General features: G+C 64.1%; 1 protein-coding gene and 1 long non-coding RNA gene across 2 annotated transcripts; both read left to right on the top strand.

Moving 5' to 3' along the window:
* The first annotated feature begins 178 nt into the window (after positions 1–178).
* Positions 179–4305, top strand: EFNB3 (ephrin B3). Its single transcript, XM_066208838.1, has 5 exons — positions 179–276; positions 2990–3258; positions 3737–3829; positions 3908–3946; positions 4028–4305. Exons 1-5 carry the CDS (start codon positions 179–181, stop codon positions 4303–4305), a joined length of 777 nt encoding a protein of 258 aa, XP_066064935.1.
* Positions 4306–9902: 5597 nt separating this feature from the next.
* LOC136305562 (uncharacterized) lies at positions 9903–20710 on the top strand. Its single transcript, XR_010725373.1, has 5 exons — positions 9903–10050; positions 14770–14819; positions 18858–18947; positions 19869–19977; positions 20519–20710. It is a non-coding gene; the product is annotated as an uncharacterized lncRNA (long non-coding RNA).
* The last annotated feature ends 2441 nt before the right edge of the window (positions 20711–23151 follow it).

Below are 23151 nucleotides of genomic sequence, written 5' to 3'. Positions count from 1 at the left end.
CGCTTTCCCGTGGAGCCACGCCTACCTGTGAGCCCCCACCCCATTCCAAACCACGCCCCCCTCCCCTCAGCCGGCGCGGTCGCAGCCGGGGCGGCCCCGCGGGGACCCGGGTTCGAGTCCGGGGCCGGGGCGGGGGTCGCGGCCGGGGGTCCCGCCGGGGGTCCCGGGGCGGGGGGCGATGGCGGGGCGGGCGGCCGCGCTGCTGGTGGCCGTGCTGGGCGCGGGGGCCGCGGGGCTGAGCCTGGAGCCGGTGGTCTGGCACACGGGGAACCGGCGGTGAGCGCGGGAACGGCGGGCGGGGGGGTGGGGGGGGGTTCGGGGGGCTTTGGGGGGGTCTGGGGGAATTGGGAGGTTCCGGGGTTCACAGGAGTTCCGGGGGGTTCTGAGGGGATTTGGGGGGGGGGGCGTTTTGAGGGGATGGGGAGGTTTGGGGGGCTGAGGGTTTAGGGGGGACTGGAGGGTTTTGGGGGCACTGTGGGGATTGGGAGATTTGGGGGGGGGGTCTTGAGGGCTCTGGGAGAGTCTGGAGGGATTGGGGGGGGTCTTTAGGATGTTGGGGATCGGGGGGTCTGGGGGGGTTGGGAGGTTTGGGGGGTCCGAGGGGTTTGGGGGAGACCGGAGGGTCCTGGGGGACCTGAGAGGATTGGGGGGTCTGGGGGGGTCTGGAGGGATTGGGGGGTCTGGGGGGGGTCTTTAAGATGTTGGGGGGGTCTGAGGAAGTTGGGGGGTTCCGAGGGGTTGGGAGGGGACCGGGGGTCAGGGGGGACGGGGGCTCTGGGGGGATTGGGGGATTATGGGGGTCTGGAGGGATTGGGGGGTTCTGGGAGGGGCAGGGGAGGTCGGGGGGGTTGTTGATGTTGAATTGGGAGGATTTGGGGGGGGTCTGAGGGGTTGGGGGGATCTTGTCTCCCCCTCCAGGTGACCCCAAGAGATGGGGATGGGGACATGGGGGGGGGTGACACCGGGTGTGACGCTGCTGCCGGTGGTGGGGGGGGACACGAGGTGACACCAGGGGGTGGTTGTGACACGTGGGGGGGACACCGGGTGTGTGACACTGGGGGGGTGACACCGTGGAGCTGTGGCATCGTGTGTGTGACGTGTGACACCGTGAGTGACGTGGTGTGTGTGACATGGTGTGTGTGACGCCGTGGGTGACACCTGTTGCTGTAACCGCGTGCGATGCTGTGTGACAATGCGTGTGGCACTGTGGAAGTGTGACAGTGCGAGTGTGGCGCTGTGGTTGTGTGACACTGTGGCACCGTGCGACATCGTGTGACACCGTGACAGCGTAACTCTGAGTGTGACAATGTGACTGACACCGTGACACCAATGGTGTGTGTGACACCGTGTGACACTGAGCGTGACAAGGTGACTGACACCGTGACACCGATGGTGTGTGTGACACCGTGTGACACTGAGCGTGACAAGGTGACTGACACCGTGACACTGTGTGTGTGACGCTGACACCGTGTGACACCCTGAGTGTGACAGTGTGACTGACACCGTGACACCGATGGTGTGTGTGACACCGTGTAACACCGTGGCTGTCACCGCGAACACGTGGCTGCGAGTGTGACACGGGACAGCGTGAGGAGGACAGCTGGGTGTCACCACAGGTGTGACACACCCGGCCGGTGTGACACCGTCACAGGGAGGTGACAGCGGCTGTGTGACACGGTGACAACAGCCACACGGTGACAGCCAGTCCCACGCTGTCACCCCCCTCGGGTGCCCCCGGCCCCGGGTCCCCCCTGCTGCGTCCCCTCCCCCCCCCCGGCCCCCCACGGAGCGGGTGGGGGAGGGGCAGCGGCGTCGTTGCCACGGTGACAACAATGGCGGCCCAACTACCCCCAGGCCTGTGGGGGCGCCTGACGGGGTGACACCGTGTCCCTGATGGGAATGTCACCGTGTCACTGATGGGGGTGTCACCGTGTCACTGATGGGGGTGACACCGTGTCCCTGATGGGAATGTCACCGTGTCACTGATGGGGGTGTCACCGTGTCACTGATGGGGGTGACACCGTGTCCCTGATGGGAATGTCACCGTGTCCCTGACGGGGGTGTCACCGTGTCCCTGATGGGGGTGTCACCGTGTCACTGACGGGGGTGTCACCATGTCCCTGATGGGGATGTCACCGTGTCACTGATGGGAGTGACACCGTGTCACTGATGGGGATGTCACCGTGTCACTGATGGGAGTGACACCGTGTCACTGACGGGGATGTCACCGTGTCACTGATGGGAGTGACACCGTGTCACTGACGGGGGTGACACCGTGTCACTGACGGGGGTGACACCGTGTCACTGATGGGGGTGTCACCGTGTCACTGATGGGAGTGACACCGTGTCACTGACGGGGGTGACACCGTGTCACTGACGGGGATGTCACCGTGTCCCTGATGGGGATGTCACCATCAGGGATGTCACTGTGTCACTGACAGGGATGTCACCGTGTCACTGACGGGGGTGACACCGTGTCCCTGACGGGGGTGTCACCGTGTCACTGATGGGGGTGTCACCATGTCCCTGATGGGGATGTCACCGTGTCACTGATGGGAGTGACACCGTGTCCCTGATGGGGATGTCACCATGTCCCCATGGCTGGCGGCGCCACCCGCCTGTGGCGTCACACGGTGTCCCCCCCACTGTGTCACCGTCATGGTGACAGTGTCACAGACACACAGTGTCACACCCACACACACACAATGTCACGCACAGTGTCACACACACTGTCACGATGTCCCCGTGACCCCCCAGGTTCCTGGAGGCCGGGGGCTACGTGCTGTACCCGCAGTGTCACAGTGTCACACACACACAGTGTCACACACACAATGTCACGCACACACAGTGTCACAATGTCACACACAGTGTCACCCACACACAGCGTCACACACACACACAATGTCACAGTGTCACACACAGTGTCACACACAGTGTCACACACAGAGTCACACACAGTGTCACACCCGGTGTCCCCGTGTCCCCCCAGGTTCCTGGAGGCCGGGGGCTACGTGCTGTACCCACAGATCGGCGACCGCCTGGACCTGGTGTGCCCGGGGGGCGGAGCCTACGAGTACTACAAGCTGTACCTGGTGGGCGGGGCTCAGGCGCGGCGCTGCCAGGTGCCCCCCGCCCCCACCCTGCTGCTCACCTGCGACCGCCCCCAGCGCGACGTGCGCTTCACCATCAAGTTCCAGGAGTTCAGCCCCAACCTCTGGGGGCACGAGTTCCGCCGCCAGCACGACTATTACATCATCAGTGAGCCGTGACGTCAGCGCCCCGGGGGGGGGGGGTGATGTCATTGCTGGGGGTGGTGATGTCATTGCCGGGGTTGGTGATGTCATCGGGGTGTTTGTGGGGGGTCTTGGGGCTCTTTCGTCAACAGGGAGGTCCCAATGACGTCATCAGGGCGGTGATGTCATCAGAAGCACAAGTGGTGATGTCACGGGCTGGGTGATGTCACCATCGAGGAGTGACATCAGTGGTGTCAGGGGAGGTGACAGTGGTCGGGTGGGGATGGTGTCATTATGACATCATCACACCCCTGTGATGTCATCAGTGTGCGACAGAGCGAGGCTGTGATGTCACTGGGGTGGGCGATGACATCACCAGAAGGGACGATGACGTTAGGAGGGGGTGGTGGTGATGGGGTGTGACCAGGCTGTGACATCACGGGGGTTAGGGTGTGTGTGCTGACATCACCGATGACGTCACGATGTGTCCCCCCCTCCCGCAGCCACCTCGGACGGGACCCCCGAGGGGCTGGAGAACCGGCAGGGCGGGGCCTGCCTGACCCGGGCCATGAGGGTCACCCTGCGCGTGGGGCAGCGTGAGTCTCCCCTCCCCCACCCCGCCCCTCCCCCACCCTCCCCCTCCCCCCTCTCACCCGCCCCTCCCCCTCCCCCAGGCCCCGGGGCGGAGCCACCGCCGGAGCAGGACGGCACAGGTAAAGGTGGGGGGGAGGGGCAGGGGGAGGGGCTTAACCCACCTGAAGCCCCTCCCCCTGACCACTCCCCCCCTTTCCCAGGTTCAGCCAATCAGACGAGCCCGCCAGGGCCGGGCCCACCCCCTGCGCGAGAGGGGGCGGTGCTGGGGGGGGCGGGGGGAGGGGCGGCGCTGCTGGCGCTGGTGGGGGCGGGGGGGGCGCTCTGGTGGCGGCGACGCCCCCGGAGACCCCCCAAAACCCCGCGGGGTGGGGGAGGGGCGGGGCCGAGACCACGCCCCCACGCCCCCGCCCCCGCCCACCCCCTGCGCGAGCTGCCCCTCCCCCCCTCCGCCCCTCCCCCCGCCTACTACAAGGTATGAGAAAGGGGGGGGAGGGGCGGGACCCCAAAACAGGGGAGACACCCCCCCCGAAATTAAAGGACACGCCCCGCCCTGAAGCTCCGCCCCTTTGGGGCAAAGAGGAATGAAGGACCCCAAAAAGGGAAGAATTTTCCCCAAAATGAACCCCCAGGACGGAAGGGGGGGGACCCTGGATGCCGGTGGGCGGGGCCTCATCCATGGGGTGGGGCTTACCCTGGGGGCGTGGCAGGAATAGGGCGGGCTCACTAAAGGGATGTCACCTATCCCACACGTGGTGCTTCTTTGGGGCGTGGTCAACCAAATACGGGCGTGGCTCTAGTAAATGGGCGTGGTTTTATCTGGGGAGGCGGAGCTTTGCCGGCTTTGAGGCGTCACCCCCGGGAAAGGGGCAGGGCTTTGCCCCTGCGACCCTCCCATTGGTCACGATAGAGCCCCACCCACAAAAGAGGAGGAATTCCTTAGACCACACCCCCAGGGCAAAAGGGGGCGGGACTTTCCCCTCGCAGCAACATGGCCGCCACCAAGCGGATGAACCAGAAGTGACGTCACGGCGACGGAATAGGCGGTGCTTCCTCTGTGACGTCGCGTGGGGGCGTGGCCTGCTCGTGTGCCTGCTGCTGATTAGACAGATTTGTGCAATCGGCTCCGCCTCTTCTGTCAATCAAACGGTGTGGGCGGGGCTTGGGAGGGTGTTTTGGCGCCCCCTGGTGGCTTCAGGTGGTGAGGGGGCGTTGCTATGGAGACCGTGGGGCGGCGCCCCCTTGCGGTTGCCATGGACAATTGGGGGATGGCGCCCCCTGGCGGTTGCCATGGAGAATTGGGGGATGGCGTCCCCTGGCGGTTGCCATGGAGAATTGAGGGATGGCGCCCCCTGGCGGTTGCCATGGAGAATTGGGGGGTGGCGCCCCCTGGCGGTTGCCACGGAGAATTAGGGGGTGGCGCCCCCTTGCGGTTGCCATGGAGAATTGGGGGATGGCGCCCCCTGGCGGTTGCCATGGAGAATTGAGGGATGGCGCCCCCTCGCGGTTGCCATGGACAATTGGGGGATGGCGCCCCCTGGCGGTTGCCATGGAGAATTAGGGGGTGGCGCCCCCTGGCGGTTGCCATGGAGACTTAGGGGGTGGCGCCCCCTGGCGGTTGCCATGGAGAATTGGGGGATGGCGCCCCCTGGCGGTTGCCATGGAGAATTAGGGGGTGGCGCCCCCTGGCGGTTGCCATGGAGAATTAGGGGGTGGCGCCCCCTGGCGGTTGCCATGGAGAATTAGGGGGTGGCGCCCCCTGGCGGTTGCCATGGAGAATTAGGGGGTGGCGCCCCCTGGCGGTTGCCATGGAGAATTTGAGGATGGCGCCCCCTCGCGGTGCGGGAACAACCGCGCATTTTTCCCCCCCCAAACCCCGAATTTTCCCCTTTCCAGTCCCCCGTTTTTGGGGCCAAATCACTCGTTTTCGGGGAGCCAAAGCCAATTTTTGGTCTTCAACCCAAACCCCCATTGTTTAGGGTCCCAAATCCCTATTTGAGGGAAAAGAGGCCATTCTTGGTATCAAAACCCTTTTTTTTTTTTAATGACCTACGCCTTCATTTCTAGAGCCCAGGCCTCAATGTAGGATCCAAACCATCATTTCAAAACGTTCGAGCCTTATTTCGGAGTTAAATCCCCAATTCCTGCATCTCAATCGTGTTTAAAGGTCCAAGTTTAATTATTAGGTTTCAAAAGTTCATTTTCCCACTCCAAAATCTCAATTTTTAAAGGGCGAACCGGTATTTTTAGTGTTCCAAACCTCATACAGGGGTCCAAACCCACATTTCTGGGGCTAAAAACTTCAATTTAAGGCCCAAAGCTGCATTTTCCCTCATTTTGGTGGCCAAAAGCCACTTTTCGGGAGCAAACCTCCAGTTTGAGGGTTCAAACCCCTCTTTTGGGCAAGCAAACTCTAATTTCCGGGGTCTCAAACATAATTTTAGAGTACAAATTCCTCATGCGTGAGATCCAAAACTCCGCTTTTGGGTCCAATCACTCGTTTTTAGGGTCCGTCCCCCCTCGTTTGCGGTGGAAATCTGCAGTTTTAGGGTCCAATCCCAAGTTGTAGGGCCAAGCGCTTCATTTTTAGGGTGACGTCTTGAGGGCTTTGATTTTTTTGGGGAGGGGGCACAAAATCTAACTTTTAGCGCAGCAAACCCCATTTTTTGTGCCTAAATCCTCACTGGTGGGTCCAAATTCACAGCTTTAGGGTCCAATCCCACTCGTAAAGTTCAAACGCCCCATTTTTACGCCCTATTTTAAAGGCAAAAATCCTCATTTTTGGGCCGAAAGCTTCTTTCTGGGGGCCAATTCCTCACTGAAATGTCCAGTCCCCCTTTTTGGGGAGTAAAAATCAAGCGCAATCACTCATTTTTAGGACCAAACACCTCTTTTTTGGGACCAACGCCGTTTTTGGGAGAAAAAAAATCATTAAGGCCACACTCCCTGTTTTTGGGACAAAAATCCCATTTTTAGGTGTCGGGATCCAATTTATATGCCAGCAATCTTGCCTTTAGGACCCCTTCGCTCATTTTTAGGTCTAAAATCTTCAACTTTCCGGCCCAAATTCTGATTTTTCGAGTCCGAGGCTCCCTTTACCTTCTCTGACTTTATTTTTTTGGGGCCGTTTTAACCCTTTTTTGGGGCATTTTAATCCTTTTTTGGGTCCAAATCCCCCTTTCCAAGGCCTCCGCCTCCCCCCCCCCCCCCGGCTCCCGCTGTTGCCATGGCAACGGGCCGGCGCGCCCTGTCGTGACGTCACGGCAGCGCCGGCCAATCAGAGCGCGGCTCTGCCGTTGTTGCTGGGGGAGGGTCACGTGGGGGTGCGCGGGGGGGGGAGGGGTCACGTGACCCCGTGACAGCGCCCCCGGGGGGGCGGAGGGGTCCTCGTGCCAAGGGTCACGTGACCCCAAATTTCCCCCTCCAAATCCCGAATTTCTTCGTCCAAATCCCAAATTTCCCGTTCAAATCCCAAACTTCCCCGTGCAAATCCCAGAATTCTCTGTGCACTTCCCAGGATTCCTCGTGCAAGGCCAACATTTCCCTGTGCAAGGTCCCGGTGTCAGGTTTTCCGCGTGCAAATCCAGAGTTTCCTCGTGCAAGGCCAACATTTCCCCGTGCAAATCCCAAATTTCCCATGGCCAATCCCAGAACTCCCTGTGCAAGGCTCAGAATTCCTCGTACATTGCCCGGAATTCCCCGTGCCCATCACAAATTTCCCCGTGCCCATCCCGGACTCCCCCGTGCCAATCCCGGATTTCCCGTGCCCATCCCGGACTCCCCCGTGCCCATCCCGGATTCCCCCGTGCCCATCCCGAATTTCCCGTGCCCATCCCGGATTTTCCCGGTGCCCATCCCGGATTCCCCGTGGCCAATCCCGGATTTCCCCGGTGCCCATCCCGGATTCCCCGTGGCCAATCCCGGATTTCCCCGTGCCCATCCCGATTTTCCCAGTGTCCATCCCGAATTTCCCGTGCCCATCCCGGATTTTCCCGTGCCCATCCCGGATTCCCCCGTGCCCATCCCGAATTTCCCGTGCCCATCCCGGATTTCCCCGTGCCAATCCCAAATTCCCCCGGTGCCCATCCCGGATTTTCCCGGTGCCCATCCCGAATTTCCCGTGCCCATCCCGGATTTCCCGTGCCCATCCCGGATTTCCCGTGCCCATCCCGGATTTTCCCGGTGCCCATCCCGAATTTTCTCATACCCATCCCAGATTCCCCGGTGCCCATCCCGGATTTTCCCGGTGCCCATCCCGGATTTCCCGCGCCCATCCCGAATTTCCCGCTCCAGGCGCAGGCACACCCCTCCCGCAGGGATCCCCTCCCCGCCCTTGCACACGCGTGTGCAAACCGCCCCTCCCCCTGCCCCGGTGACACGCGGGGACCGCGGGGTTAACACCGGACACCCCCCGCCCCTCCCCCACCCGCCCGGGGCCTCCCGGGGGCGGGGCCAGGCCCAAGGGGCGGGGCCACGCGCGGCTAGGCCACGCCTCCTTTGGGCACGTGCGGTCCCGCGCGCTGCCCGAGGGGAGGGGGAGCGGAGGGCGGGGCTTGGCGGAGCTACCGCGCTCCGATTGGCCGGCGCTGGGAATGGGGTTCTGTTATTGGCTGGAGCGTGGTGTCCCCAGGGTGGCCCCGCCCCTAGCCAGGCAAGGGCGCCCCCTGCTGGTCCCAGTCCACTTCCAGTCCCGGTGTCGCCCCTACTGATCCCAGTGCCTCCCAGTACCACCTTATACTGGGCCCAGTGTCTCCCAGTGCCACCTTGTACTGGTCCCAGTGCCTCCCAGTCCCGGTGTCACCCTGTACTGGTCCCAGTACCAGGTTATAGTGGTCCCAGTGCCTCCCAGTACCACCCTGTACTGGTCCCAGTGCCTCCCAGTAGCACCTTATACTGGGCCCAGTGTCTCCCAGTACCACCCTGTACTGGTCCCAGTGCCTCCCAGTCCCAGTGCCACCCTGTACTGGTCCCAGTACCAGGTTATACCACTGCCAGTGCCAGCCTGTTGTGGTCCCAGTGCCTCGTGATCCCAGTGCCATCCCATACTGGTCCCAGTACCACCTTACACGGGTCCCAGCGCCTCCCAGTCTCCGTGTCACCCTTTACTGGTTGTAGCAGCAGCTTATACTGGTGTCAGTCTCTCCTGGTACTGGATCGTACTGGTCCCGGTGCCACCTCAGCCCCAGTCCCTCAGTCACCCCATACTGGGCCCAGTACTTCCCACTGTGATTCTGTACTGGTCCCAGTGCTTCCAGGCCCCAGCGCCTTTCGGTGTTCTCTCATCCCCTTCCAGTCCATCCCAGTCCATCCCAGTGCTGTCCCAGTCCATCCCAGTGCTGTCCCATTGCTGTCCCAGTCCATCCCAGTGCTGTCTCAGTCCATCCCAGTCTATCCCAGTGCTGTCCTAGTCCATCCCAGTGCTGTCCCAGTCCATCCCAGTGCTGTCCCATTGCTGTCCCAGTCCATCCCAGTCCATCCCAGTCTATCCCAGTGCTGTCCCAGTCCATTCCAGTCCATCCCAGTCCATCCCAGTGCTGTCCCAGTCCATCCCAGTGCTGTCTCAGTCCATCCCAGTCTATCCCAGTGCTGCACCAGTCCATCCCAGTCCATCCCAGTACACCCCAGTGCTGTCCCAGTCCATCCCACTCCTAGAGCAGTCCACCCCAGCCGCCCCCCGTGACATCTCAGTCCGCCCCAGTCCATCCCAGTATCTCCCAGTCCCTCCCAGTACTGCCCCAGCGCCCCCCCATCCCACCCCAGTCCCTCCCAGTCCGCTGCCGCGGGCGTGGCCTGGCGAGGAGGGGGCGTGACCCTCTGCGGGGGGGGGGAGGGCGGGGCGTGCCAACTCCATCTATGGGCGTGCCCTGCCGCTCCCCCCCCACCCCCCGCCCTTTATAGGCGTGGCCAACGCCCTCCCAACCTCTTGCGGGCGTGGCCTCTCCCCGCCGTGGGCGTTACCGAGGGCGGTGCCGTCCGAGTGGGCGTGTCCGGAGCGAGGAGGCGTGCTCTCCCCTCCGGTGGGCGTGTCCGGGGGGCGTGTCCGGGGCGGGCGGGGCGCGCGGCTCTCGGGTCCTTTGTTTGAGCGAGGCCGGAGCCGCGGAGCCGCCGCAGCGCCGGGGCCGGGCCGGGACCCCCGGGAGTCCCGGGACCCCCCCCCCCCGTAGGCGGCAAGCCCCGGGAGCCCCGCGGCACTCCGCCGACACGCCGGCAGCCGCCAGCGCCGCAGGTGAGGCGGCGGAGAGCGGCCCGGAGGGGACGGGGGGGGCGGCGCGGCCGGGGCGGCCGGGCCGCGGCCTCTGAGGGGGGAGTGTGGGGAGAACCGGGGGGGGAAAGGAGCTGAGCTGGATTGGGGGGGGGGGGCGGGGGGGTGTCAGCTGAGGGGAATTGAGGGGGGGGCCGCGGTGGGGAGGGGGAGGGGGGAGGGGAAATGAGGGGTCCTGGCTGGGGGGGGGGGGGGAAGCTGAGGGGAGATTTTTGAGGGGGGGGTGTGAGGGGGGGGGCGGTGTTGGCGTGAGGGAAACGCCGGGGGTTGGGCTGGGGGAGGGGTCAGGGGTGGAATTAGGGGGGTGGGCTGAGGTAAAGGGGGGGTCGGAATTGGGGGGGGTTGGGGTACCTGAGGGGGAAACTGAGGTGAAATTGGGGGGGGGGGGTCAGGGCTGAGGTGAATTGAGGGGGGGGCAAACCTGAGGGGAATTTGGGGTGAGGGGGGTTTGAGGGGGGGTCTGGGGTAAAGTGGGGAGGGGGCGTTGAGGTTGGGGGGGTCGAAGCTGAGGTGAATTGAGGGGGGGGCTGATCTTGTTTGGGTAATTTTGGGGGGGGGCGGGTTCAGAGCTGGGGGGTTACAATTGAGGTGAAGCGAAGGGGGGAGGGGGTCTCACCTGAGGGGGGGAGGGGGGGGTGAGAAATGAGGTGAAATTTGGGGGGGTTTGGGAAACGTGAGAGAAAAAAAAAATTAAAATTTTGGGGGGGGGGGGGGTGGAATTTGAGCTGAAATGGGGGAGGGGGATCCGGGCTGATAAATCGGGGGGGGGGGGGTCAAGGCTGAGGGGGTAAAATGAGGTGAAATTTGGGGAGGGGGGGGTCAAATCTGAGTTAAAATTTGTCTGGCGGGGTGGGTTTCTTTTTGGGGGGGGGGGTCATTTGGGGTGAGGCCTGTGCCCCCTCCCCCCCTCCCCAGGTGAATTGGGGGGGGGTTTGACCACCCCGGGGTGAATTTGGGGAGGGGTGGGGGGTCTGCTTTCCCCAAAATGATTTGGGGGGGGGGGCTGAGGTAATTAGGGGGGGTCTAACCCCCCAAATTAATGGGGGGGGGCAGCTCTTGCACCTTTCGAAGGGGTGGGGGGCACATCTTGGGGGGAGGGGTGCCCCCCAATTTCAGACCCCCCTCCCCAAAATCTCTGGTTTTCATCCCAAATTATGGGGGGAGGGGTGAAGGTGTTGGGGTGGGGGGGGTCTGGGAGGGATTTTTGGGGGGGCTCTGGGAGTTTTGGGGTGGTTTGGGGGTCTCAGGTGGTTTTTGGTGTTTCAGGTGTTTTTTGGGGTGTTTTGGGGGGATCTCTGATGGCTTTTGGGGTCTCAGGTGTGTTTGGGGGTGTTTTGGGGGTCTCAGGTGTGTCTTGGGGATGTTTTTGGGGTCTCAGGTGTGTTTTGGGGTGTTTTTGGGGTCTCAGGTGTTTTTTGGGGTCTCAGGTGTGTCTTTGGGATGTTTTTGGGGTCTCAGGTGTGTTTTGGGGTGTTTTGGGGGTCTCAGGTGTGTCTTTGGGATGTTTTTGGGGTCTCAGGTGTGTTTTGGGGTGTTTTGGGGGTCTCAGGTGTGTCTTTGGGATGTTTTTGGGGTCTCAGGTGTGTTTTGGGGTGTTTTGGGGGTCTCAGGTGTGTCTTTGGGATGTTTTTGGGGTCTCAGGTGTGTTTTGGGGTGTTTTTGGGGTCTCAGGTGTGTTTTGGGGTGTTTTGGGGGTCTCAGGTGTTTCTTGGGGATGTTTTTGGGGTCTCAGGTGTGTTTTGGGGTTGATTTGGGGATCTGAGGTGTGTTTGGGGGTGTTTTGGGGGTCTCAGGTGGTTTTTGGTGTTTCAGGTGGTTTTTGGGGTGTTTTTTGGGGGTCTCTGATGGTTTTTGGGGTATCAGATGTGTTTTAGGTGTTTTTGGGGTCTCAGGTGTGTTTTGGGGGTGATTTGGGGGTCTCAGGTGTGTTTTGGGGGTGTTTTTGGGGTCTCAGGTGTTTTTTGTGGTCTCAGGTGTGTTTTGGGGGGCTCAGGTGTTTCTTTGGGGTGTTTTCTGGGGGTCTCGGGTGGTTTTGGGGTGCCAGGGAGGGTTTGGGGGGCCGGGGGGGCTCAGGCAGGGAGTTGGGGGTGTCGGGGGGGGTCCAGGTGCCTTTAGGGGAGGGTTTGGGGGGCAGGGGCAGGTCGGGGGGGGGTTGGGGGTGTCAGGGGGGGATCAGAACGGGGGGGTCAGGCCCTGCACCGTTATTGGGGTGTAGCCCCCTCCTGACCCCCCCAAACACACCTGGGACCCCCCCCCAAACACACCTGGGTGTCCCCAAACACAGCTGGGACCCTCCCAACACACCTGGGACCACCCCAACACACCTGGGTGTCCCCAAACACACCTGGGACCACCCCAACACACCTGGGTGTCCCCAAACACACCTGGGACCCCCCCCAAACACACCTGGGACCACCCCAACACACCTGGGTGTCCCCAAACACACCTGGGACCCCCCCAACACACCTGGGACCACCCCAACACACCTGGGACCCCCCCAACACACCTGGGACCACCCCAACACACCTGGGTGTCCCCAAACACACCTGGGACCACCCCAACACACCTGGGTGTCCCCAAACACACCTGGGACCCCCCCAAACACACCTGGGACCACCCCAACACACCTGGGTGTCCCCAAACACACCTGGGACCCCCCCCAACACACCTGGGACCACCCCAACACACCTGGGACCCCCCCCAACACACCTGGGACCACCCCAACACACCTGGGTGTCCCCAAACACACCTGGGACCACCCCAACACACCTGGGACCCTCCCCAACACACCTGGGACCCCCCTAAATACACACCTGGGACCACCCCAACACACCTGGGACCCTCCCAAACACACCTGGGACCCCCCCAAACACACCTGGGTATCCCCAGACACACCTGGGTGATCCCAAACACACCTGGGACCCCCCTAAATACACACCTGGGCTCCGCCCCCCCCCCCCCGCCGGGGCGCCCCGGGCCGGGCTGGGCGCGGCCTCCTGATAAGGGAGGGTGTGGGAGCACTGGGAGGGCGGGACTGGGAGTACTGGGAGCACTGGGGGCTGGGAGCAACGGTGAGCGCTGCACTGGGAGCACTGGGAACACTGGGAGCACTGGGAGCACTGGGAGCACTGGGGACGGGGTAAGGGCTGCACTGGGAGCACTGGGAACGGGGTAAGGGCTGTTCTGGGAGCACTGGGAACGGGGTAAGGGCTGCACTGGGAGCACTGGGAATGGGGTAAGGGCTGTACTGGGAGCACTGGGAGCACTGGGAACGGGGTAAGGGCTGTACTGGGAGCACTGGGAGCACTGGGAACGGGGTAAGGGCTGCACTGGGAGCACTGGGAACGGGGTAAGGGCTGTACTGGGAGCACTGGGAATGGGGTAAGGGCTGTACTGGGAGCACTGGGAGCACTGGGAACGGGGTAAGGGCTGTACTGGGAGCACTGGGAACGGGGTAAGGGCTGTACTGGGAGCACTGGGAGCACTGGGAATGGGGTAGGGGCTGTACTGGGAGCACTGGGAATGGGGTAAGGGCTGCACTGGGAGCACTGGGAATGGGGTAAGGGCTGTACTGGGAGCACTGGGAACGGGGTAAGGGCTGTACTGGGAGCACTGGGAGCACTGGGAACGGGGTAAGGGCTGCACTGGGAGCACTGGGAATGGGGTAAGGGCTGTACTGGGAGCACTGGGAGCACTGGGAACGGGGTAAGGGCTGTACTGGGAGCACTGGGGATGGGGTAAGGACTGTACTGGGAGCACTGGGAGCACTGGGAACGGGGTAAGGGCTGCACTGGGAGCACTGGGAGCACTGGGAATGGGGTAAGGGCTGTACTGGGAGCACTGGGAGCACTGGGAATGGGGTAAGGGCTGTACTGGGAGCACTGGGAGCACTGGGAACGGGGTAAGGGCTGTACTGGGAGCACTGGAGACGGGGTAAGGACTGTACTGGGAGCACTGGGAGCACTGGGAACGGGGTAAGGGCTGTACTGGGAGCACTGGGAGCACTGGGAACGGGGTAAGGGCTGCACTGGGAGCACTGGGAACGGGGTAAGGGCTGTACTGGGAGCACTGGGGACGGGGTAAGGACTGTACTGGGAGCACTGGGAGCACTGGGAACGGGGTAAGGGCTGCACTGAGAGCACTGGGAACGGGGTAAGGGCTGCACTGGGAGCACTGGGAGCAGAGTAAAGGTTGTACTGGGAGCATTGGGAGCACTGGGTGCAGGGTAAGGGCTGTACTGGGAGCACTGGGAGCACTGGAGGGCCAGACTGGGAGCACTGGGAGGTGGAAGCAAAGATCAAAGCTGCACTGGGAGTACTGGGAACAGGGGTGAAGGCTGTACTGGGAGCACTGGGAGCCATCGAAGGATTGTACTGGGAGCACTGGGAGCTGGGTACGGTGGGTGACGCTGTTACTGGTGCCAAGCGTGTGACATACTGGGCAGACTGGGAGAGAGCAGAGTTGGGCGTACTGGGAGCTGGGGATGGCAGGTACTGGTCATACTGGGAGCTACTGGGGATACTGGGAACACGGGTACTGGTCGTACTGGGAGCACTTGGGGATACTGGGAGCAGCACCCTGGGCTCACGCTGGGCCTTACTGGTCCCAGTATGGCACTGGGAGGGTGGGAGGGGCTTCCCAGTGCTCCCAGTGCTCCCAGTAAGGCTCCGTCCCCTCCCCCAGGCCATGGCTGGTGCGTAGCCCCTCCCCCACCGGACCGGACCCTCGGACACGTGAGTGCCCCTCCCCCCTACGGCCACGCCCCTCCAGGCCCCACCCCCTCCTCGTCCAGGTGTGACCAGGTGTGTGTGTGACCAGGTGTGTGTGTCGCTGTGTGTGACAGGTGTGTGTCACAGGTGTGCGTGTGTGACAGGTGTGTGGCAGGTGTGTGAGCGGGTAGGGGTGTGTGTGTGACTGGCTGTGCACACCTGTCCAGGTGTGCGTGCACAGGTGTGTAACCAGGCAGAGCGGCGTCACTCGGACAGGGTCACACCCGCAGGACGGTGTCGCGCAGGTGTCACACCTGTAAGGCCGCGTCACACACACCTGGGCATGTGTTACCTGTCTAGGACAGTGTCACACCTGTGTCACACCCACAGGACAGTGTCACTCGTGTGTCACCTGCTCAGGACAGTGTCACACCTGTGTCCCCTTCTCAGGACAGGGTCAGACCTGTGTCACACCCACAGGACAGTGTCACACGTGTGTCACCTGCTCAGGACAGTGTCACACCTGTGTCACACCCACAGAACCGTGTCACACGTGTGTCCCCTCCTCAGGACAGTGTCACACCTGTGTCACGCCCACGTAACCGTGTCACACGTGTGTCCCCTCCTCAGGACAGTGTCACACCTGTGTCACCTGCTCAGGACAGGGTCACACCTGTGTCACACCCACAGAACGGTGTCACATGTGTGTCACCTGCTCAGGACAGGGTCACACCTGTGTCACACCCATAGAACGGTGTCACACGTGTGTCACCTGCTCAGGACAGGGTCACACCTGTGTCACACCTACAGAACCGTGTCACACGTGTGTCACCTGCTCAGGACAGGGTCACACCTGTGTCACACCTACAGAACCGTGTCACACGTGTGTCACCTGCTCAGGACAGGGTCACACGTGTGTCACACCTACAGAACCGTGTCACACGTGTGTCCTCTGCTCAGGACAGGGTCACACCTGTGTCACTTGCTCAGCACAGTGTCACACCTGTGTCACACCCACAGGACTGTGTCACACGTGTGTCCCCTTTTCAGGACAGTGTCACACCTGTGTCACACCCACAGAACCGTGTCACATGTGTGTCCCCTCCATAGGCCAGTGTCACACGTGTGTCCCCTTCTCGGGACAGTGTCACACGTGTGTCACACCCACAGAACCGTGTTACACGTGTGTCCCCTCCTCGGGACAGTGTCCCACGTGTGTCACCTGCTGAGCACAGTGTCACACCTGTGTCACACCCACAGGACAGTGTCACACCTGTGTCCCCTCCTCAGGACGGTGTCACCCCCGTGTCCCCTCTGTATGATGGCGTCACACGCGTGTGTCACACCCCAAGGACCCTCTTGTGTCCCCCCCCGCTGTCCCCCCCTCCCACGCGTGTCCCTGTCACGTCACGGTCACACACCCGCCCCTCCCCCGCCCCGGGGGCGGCTCCGCCCCAACGGAACCGGTGACTCAGCGGCCCCTCCCCCACCCACTGCCCCACCCCCACCCCGCGGCTCCCCCGGATCCACGGACACCCGAATGTCACCCCAGTGTCACCCCAGTGTCCCAGGGACCCCCGAATGTCACCCCAGTGTCACCCCAGTGTCCCAGAGACCCCCGAATGTCACCCCAGTGTCACCCCAGTGTCCCAGGGACCCCTGAATGTCACCCCAGTGTCCCAGGGACACCCCAGGCCTCCCCCACAGCCGTGTCCCCAGGCAGGGGACAGCGATGACACGGGTGTCACACGTGCGCGTCCGACTGTGCCTTGTCACCTGTGGGGTCACGTGGGGTCACGGGTGTGTCCCGGCCGTGCCCCGTGTCACCCCGCGGGGCCGTACCTGTCCCCAGGTGTCCCCTGTCCTCACGTGCCCCTGCGTGTCCCCGTGTCACCCCGGGTGTCCCCGTGTCCTCACGTGCCCCTGCGTGTCCCCGTGTCCCCTTGGGAGTCCTGGGTGTCCCCAGGTGCCCTCCCTGTGTCCCCAGGTGTCCCCACCGCGTGTCCCTGGGTGTCCCCAGGTGCCCTCGGCGTGTCACCGCGTGTGTTTGTGTCCCCGTGTCCTCCCCACGTGTCCCCCGATGTCCTGCGCTCCCCACGCCCCCCTCATGTCACCCCACGTCCTGTGTCCCCTCCATTGTCCCCCCCAGTGTCCCCCATCCCGTGTCCCCCCTCCCTGCCGGGATTCCCCCTCCCCTCCCCCCTTCGCCGTCACGGGCATCCGGTGACGTCACCGTGGCGAGGGGAGGGGGGGGAGGGGAGGGGACACCCACGCGGGGCCCGGGTGACTCACGCGGTGTCACCACGCGGTGACGGGGACACGGCGCCGGCACACGCGGGGCCGCCGGCAGCCGGGGCGCACGCGGGGACGGGTGAGGGACGCGCGGGGACACGGGGGGGGGACACGGGTGGCGTGGGGGTGACAGTGATGGTGTGTGACCGGGGGGGGTCACGGGGGGGGTCACACGGGTGTGACCGTGGGTCACTCTGGCTGTGGTCAGTCGTGGTTGTTGGTCAGTTGTGGCTGTGGGTCACTCTGGCTGTGGGTCAGTCGTGGTTGTTGGTCACTGGTGGCTGTGGGTCAGTCGTGGTTGTTGGTCACTGGTGGCTGTGGGTCACTCTGGCTGTGGGTCAGTCGTGGTTGTTGGTCACTGGTGGCTGTGGGTCACTCTGGCTGTGGGTCACTCTGGCTGTGGGTCAGTCGTGGTTGTTGGTCAGTTGTGGCTGTGGGTCAGGCTGGTTGTGGGTCAGGCTGGCTGTGGGTCAGTCGTGGTTGTTGGTCACTGGTGGCTGTGGGTCAGTCGTGGTTGTTGGTCACTGGTGGCTGTGGGTCACTCTGGCTGTGGGTCAGTCGTGGTTGTTGGTCACTGGTGGCTGTGGGTCACTCTGGCTGTGGGTCACTCTGGCTGTGGGTCAGTCGTGGTTGTTGGTCAGTTGTGGCTGTGGGTCAGGCTGGTTGTGGGTCAGGCTGGCTGTGGGTCAGTTGTGGCTGTGGGTCAGTCGTGGTTGTTTGTCACTGGTGGCTGTGGGTCAGGCTGTTGGTTGGTCATTCATGGTTGTGGGTCCCACTGGTGGTTGTGGGTCAGTTTGGTAGTTGGTCACTCATGGTTGTGGGTCACTGGCTGTGATCACTGGTGCCCATGGGTCACTCTGGCTGTGGGTCACTCTGGCTGTGGGTCAGGCTGATGGTTGGTCATTCATGGCTGTGGGTCACTGGTGCCCATGGGTCACTCTGGCTGTTGGTCACTGGTGGCTGTGGGTCACTCATGGCTGTGGGTCACTGTGGCTGTGGGTCACTGTAGCTGTGGATCATTCATGGTTGTTGGTCACTCTGGCCGTGGGTCACTGTGGCCGTGGGTCACTCTGGCCGTGGGTCACTGTGGCCGTGGGTCACTCTGGCCGTGGGTCACTGTGGCCGTAGGTCACTCTGGCCGTAGGTCACTCTGGCCGTGGGTCACTGTGGCCGAGGGTCACTGTGGCCGTGGGTCACTGTGGCCGTAGGTCACTCTGGCTTTGGGTCATTCATGGTTGTTGGTCACTCTGGCCGTGGGTCACTCCCAGTTGCGGTCACTCGTGTGTCCCACGCCTGTGTCACGTGTCGCGGTGGCTCCGTGCCACCACGTGTCCCGCGCGTGTCACCCTGGGGGTGGCCCGGGGCTCCGGTCACGTGTCCGGGGGTGTCACCCGTGTCACCGTGTCCGGGAGTGTCACCCGTGTCACCCTGTCCGGGAGTGTCGCCGTCCCCTTCCCGCTCCCCGTGGGCGTCGCGGGGTGCCCTTGGCCACGCCCCCAACCCGTGACGTCACGGGAAGGCCCCGAAACTCTCCCCCTAGGGGCGGCCATGACGTCACAGCTGCGGGGGTGGGGGAAGACCCCGCCCCACAAGCGCCTCCCGCCTCCCAAGTGTCCCCAAATGTCCCCAAATGTCCCCAAATTGTCCCCAAATACCCCCAGCGCTTCTCCCCATTCAGCCCCACGGGGGGGGCGCGGCCCCGCTTTGCCCCGCCCTCCCCTCTCATTGGCCAGCACCGACCTGACCCCTCTGTCCATTGGTCGCCCTCAGGCTGAGCCAGTGCCGGAAGGGAGCGATGATTGGCTGCCAGGCGAGAGGCGCGCTGTGATTGGCCGGTTCCCGGAGAGTGTCGCGGCATCGGTGAGAAGGCGGGGCCTGGGTCGGAGGGGGGGCGGGGCCTGCCGTGCGGGTTAGGTACCGCCCACTTCCGCACCACGTGATCGCGGCATCGCCCGCCCCCTTCCGCGGGGGGCGGAGCCCCAAATCTGCCCCTAAAAGTGCCCCAAAACTGCCCCTAAAAATGCCCCAAAACTCCCTAAAGGTGCCCTAAAAGTGCCCAGAGTTGCCCTACAACTGCCCTAAAAATGCCCCCAAAGTTCCCCTAATACTGCCCCTAAAATGCCCCCAAAGTGCCCCTAAAACTGCCCCCAAAGTGCCCCCTAAAACTGCCCCCAAAGTGCCCCTAAAACTGCCCCCAAAGTGCCCCCAAAGTACCCCTAAAACTGCCCCCAAAGTGCCCCTAAAACTGCCCTAAAAATGCCCCAAAGTGCCCCTAAAACTGCCCCCAAAGTGCCCCAAAGTGCCCCTAAAGCTGCCCTAAAAATGCCCCCAAAGTGCCCCTAAAACTGCCCCCAAAGTGCCCCAAAGTACCCCTAAAACTGCCCCCAAAATGCCCCCAAAGTGCCCCTAAAACTGCCCCCAAAGTGCCCCTAAAACTGCCCCCAAAATGCCCCCAAAGTTCCCCTAAAACTGCCCCCAAAGTGCCCCCAAAGCTGCCCCCAAAGTGCCCCTAAAACTGCCCCCAAAATGCCCCCAAAGTGCCCTAAAACTGCCCCCAAATTGCCCCCAAAGTACCCCTAAAAATGCCCCCAAAGTGCCCTAAAATGCCCCCAAAGTGCCCCCAAAGTGCCCCTAAAGCTGCCCTAAAACTGCCCCCAAAGGCTCCGAGATCTGCCCCTAAAAAGGCCCTAAAAGCGCCCCGGAGTTACCCCCAGCTGCCAACCCGCAGCCCTGCCCCACAAGTGCCCCCGGCCGCCCCCTAAGTGCCCTCCCTGCCCCCAGGTGTATGCGGCAGTGAGGGAGGGGCCGCCCCCGGCCCAGCAGCCGCCCCCCTCCCCCCCCCCCACGGGGGGGCCGCGGGGGGACCCAGCCCTCCCCCGCCCCACGAGTGGTGAGTTGGGGGGCAGCTTTGGGGGTTATGGGGCTGGTTAGGGGTTATAGGGGTGGTTGGGGGTGGGCTTGGGGGTCTGTGGGTCTGGTTTGGGGGTCTGTGGGGCAGCTTTGGGGGGGTTATGGGGCTGGTTAGGGGGTCATAGGGGTGGTTTGGGGGTCTGTGGGGCAGCTTTGGGGGTCTATGGGGCTGGTTAGGGGGGTTGTAGGGGTGGGTTTGAGGGTCTGTGGGTCTGGTTTGGGTGTCTGTGGGGCAGCTTTGGGGGTCTGTGGGGCTGGTTAGGGGGGTTGTAGGGGTGGTTTGGGGGTCTATGGGGCTGGTTTGGGGGTCTGTGGGGCAGCTTTGGGGGTCTGTGGGGCAGCTTGGGGGGTTATGGGGCTGGTTAAGGGGTTATAGGGGTGGTTGGGGGTGGGCTTGGGGGTCTGTGGGTCTGATTTTGGTGGTTTTGGGGCTGGCTAAAGGGTATCTATGGGTCTGGGGGACGGGTCCGTGGGGCAGGGCCGGATCCGTGGGGCAGGGCCAGACCCCCGTGGCCCCCCAGGCCGATGCATCGCGCCGTGGAGCCCCTGGGGGGCCGGGCCGGACGGGACCCCTTCGCCGTGGGGAGCCTGGGCTGCGGCGGGGGCTGGGCCGGCTGCCCCCCCCGGGCCTGGCTGCCGCCCCCCAGGTACGACCCCTGACCCCCAAGTGACCCCCGACTGACCCCTGCACCGACCCCCCCACTGACCCCTATGCTGACCCCAATACTGACCCCCACACTGCCCCCCCGGGCCTGGCTGCTGCCCCCAGGTATGACCTCTGACCCCTGCACTGACCCCTGCACTGACCCCCAACTGACCACTACACTGAGCCCATACTGACCCCAATACTGACCCCCACACTGCCCCCCCCCAGGCCTGGCTGCCACCCCCCAAGTATGACCCCCAAGTGACCCCCAAGTGACCCCTGCACTGACCCTCATACTGACCCCCCCAGTTAAACCCCCCCACCCAGGCATCCCCATATTTGGGGAAGGGTCTCCCCATTCCCGGGGGATCTCCCCATTCCGGGGGTCTCCCCATTCCCAGGAGGGGTCTCCCCATTCCCGGGGGGGATCTCCCCATTCCCGGGGGTCTCCCCATTCCCAGGGGGGTCTCCCCATTCCCGGGGGGATCTCCCCATTCCCGGGGGTCTCCCCATTCCCCGGGGGTCTCCCCCATTCCCGGGGGGGGTCTCCCCCATTCCGGGGGTCTCCCCATTCCCGGGGGGTCTCCCCCATTCCCAGGGGGGTCTCCCCATTCCCGGGGGTCTCCCCATTCCCGGGGGGGGTCTCCCCAGTTCACCGGGGGTCTCCCCATTCCCGGGGGTCTCCCCCATTCCCAGGGGGGTCTCCCCATTCCCGGGGGGATCTCCCCATTCCCGGGGGTCTCCCCATTCCCGGGGGGGTCTCCCCATTCCCGGGGGTCTCCCCATTCCCGGGGGTCTCCCCCATTCCCAGGGGGGTCTCCCCATTTCCCGGGGTCTCCCCATTCCCGGGGGGGGTCTCCCCCATTCCCGGGGGTCTCCCCATTCCCGGGGGTCTCCCCCCATTCCCAGGGGGGTCTCCCCATTCCCGGGGGTCTCCCCATTCCCGGGGGGGGTCCTCCCCATTCCCGGGGGTCTCCCCATTGCCCGGGGGTCTCCCCCATTCCCAGGGGGGTCTCCCCCATTCCCCGGGGGTCTCCCCCATTCCCAGGGGGGTCTCCCCCATTCCCGGGGGTCTCCCCATTCCCCAGGGGGGTCTCCCCATTCCCGGGGGGTCTCCCCATTCCCAGGGGGAGTCTCCCCATTCCCAGGGGGGTCTCCCCATTCCCGGGGGTCTCGCCCCCTGACACCCCCCTCCCCCCAGGTGCTCCTCCAGCACTCGGGCCGGCGCCGCTGCCCCCCCCACCTCGCGCCCCCCCCCAGCGGAAATGGGGGGGCCGCCCCTCCCCCACAAGGCCTTCTACCCGCCGGGGGTAAGTGCTGACCCCAAAGCCCCCCACCCCAAAAAGGGGTCCCTATGGGGCTGAGCCCCCCCAATCCCCATGTTAGGGGGTCCCCTGGGTGGTCCCATGGGGCTGAGCCCCCCAATCCCCATTTTAGGGGGTCCCCTGGGTGGTTCCTATGGGGCTGAGCCCCCCAATCCCCATTTTAGGGGGTCCCCTGGGTGGTTCCTATGGGGCTGAGCCCCCCCCAATCCCCCATTTTAGGGGGTCCCCCAGGGTGGTTCCTATGGGCTGAGCCCCCCAGATCTCCACTGTAGGGGGTCCCTATGGGGCTGAGCCCCCACCTCCCCATTTTTAGGGGGTCCCCTGGGTGGTCCCAATGGGGCTGAGCCCCCCCAGATCTCCACTGTAGGGGGTCCCTATGGGGCTGAGCCCCCCAATCCCCATTTTAGGGGGTCCCCTGGGTGGTTCCTATGGGGCTGAGCCCCCAATCCCCATTTTAGGGGGTCCCTTGGGTGGTCCCAATGGGGCTGAGCCCCCCAAGTGTCCCCCTGTCCCCCCAGCGCCCCCCCCCGGGCCCCCCCGGAGCCCCTCCAGGGCTGTGTCCGGGCTCTGCAGCCCTGGGACCCCCCCGGGCCCGAGGCCCCCCCCGAGCTGGAGGAGCCGCCCAGCTGCCACCACCACGGGCGTCACCGCGGCCACCGCCCGGGGGACATGGGCCACCGCCACGGCGACATGGGCCACCGCCACGGCGGGGGACGTCATCGGCGGCCACCGCGGCGACGTCATCGGGGGGCCACCGCGGTGACGTCATGGGCGGCCACCGCGGGGACATCGCCGCCCCGCATCGGGCGCCTGCAGCAGGTGGGGACACGGAGGGGACACGGAAGGGACATTGAGGGGACATTGAGGGGACGGGGGGTGGCACAGGAGGTGCCGCCGCCGTTGTGGCGCCGCTGGGGACGTTCGGGGGCGCGGCAGGTGACAGCGGCGGGTGGGGACGGCGTTGCCAGGGGTGACAACGGGAACCTCTCCCCTTCCCTGGGTGACCCCGGGGGGGGGTCCCTGTGTCCCTTGGGGTGACCCTGGGGTGTCCCTGTGTCACCCTGAGGTGTCCTTATTCCCCCCATGGGTGACTCCAGGTGTCCCCGTGTCCCTGGGGATGTCCCCAAGGTATCCCCGAGGTGTCCCCGTGTCCCTGAGTGACCCCACGATGTCTCTGGGGGTG

The sequence above is a fragment of the Chamaea fasciata genome, unplaced genomic scaffold (assembly GCF_029207755.1).
Source record: "Chamaea fasciata isolate MVZ Bird 193981 ecotype frontalis unplaced genomic scaffold, bChaFas1.0.hap1 SCAF_492, whole genome shotgun sequence".
Classification (NCBI taxonomy): domain Eukaryota; kingdom Metazoa; phylum Chordata; class Aves; order Passeriformes; family Sylviidae; genus Chamaea; species Chamaea fasciata.
Note: the sequence above shows the minus strand (reverse complement) of the source record. Positions and strands in the feature narration are given on the sequence as shown.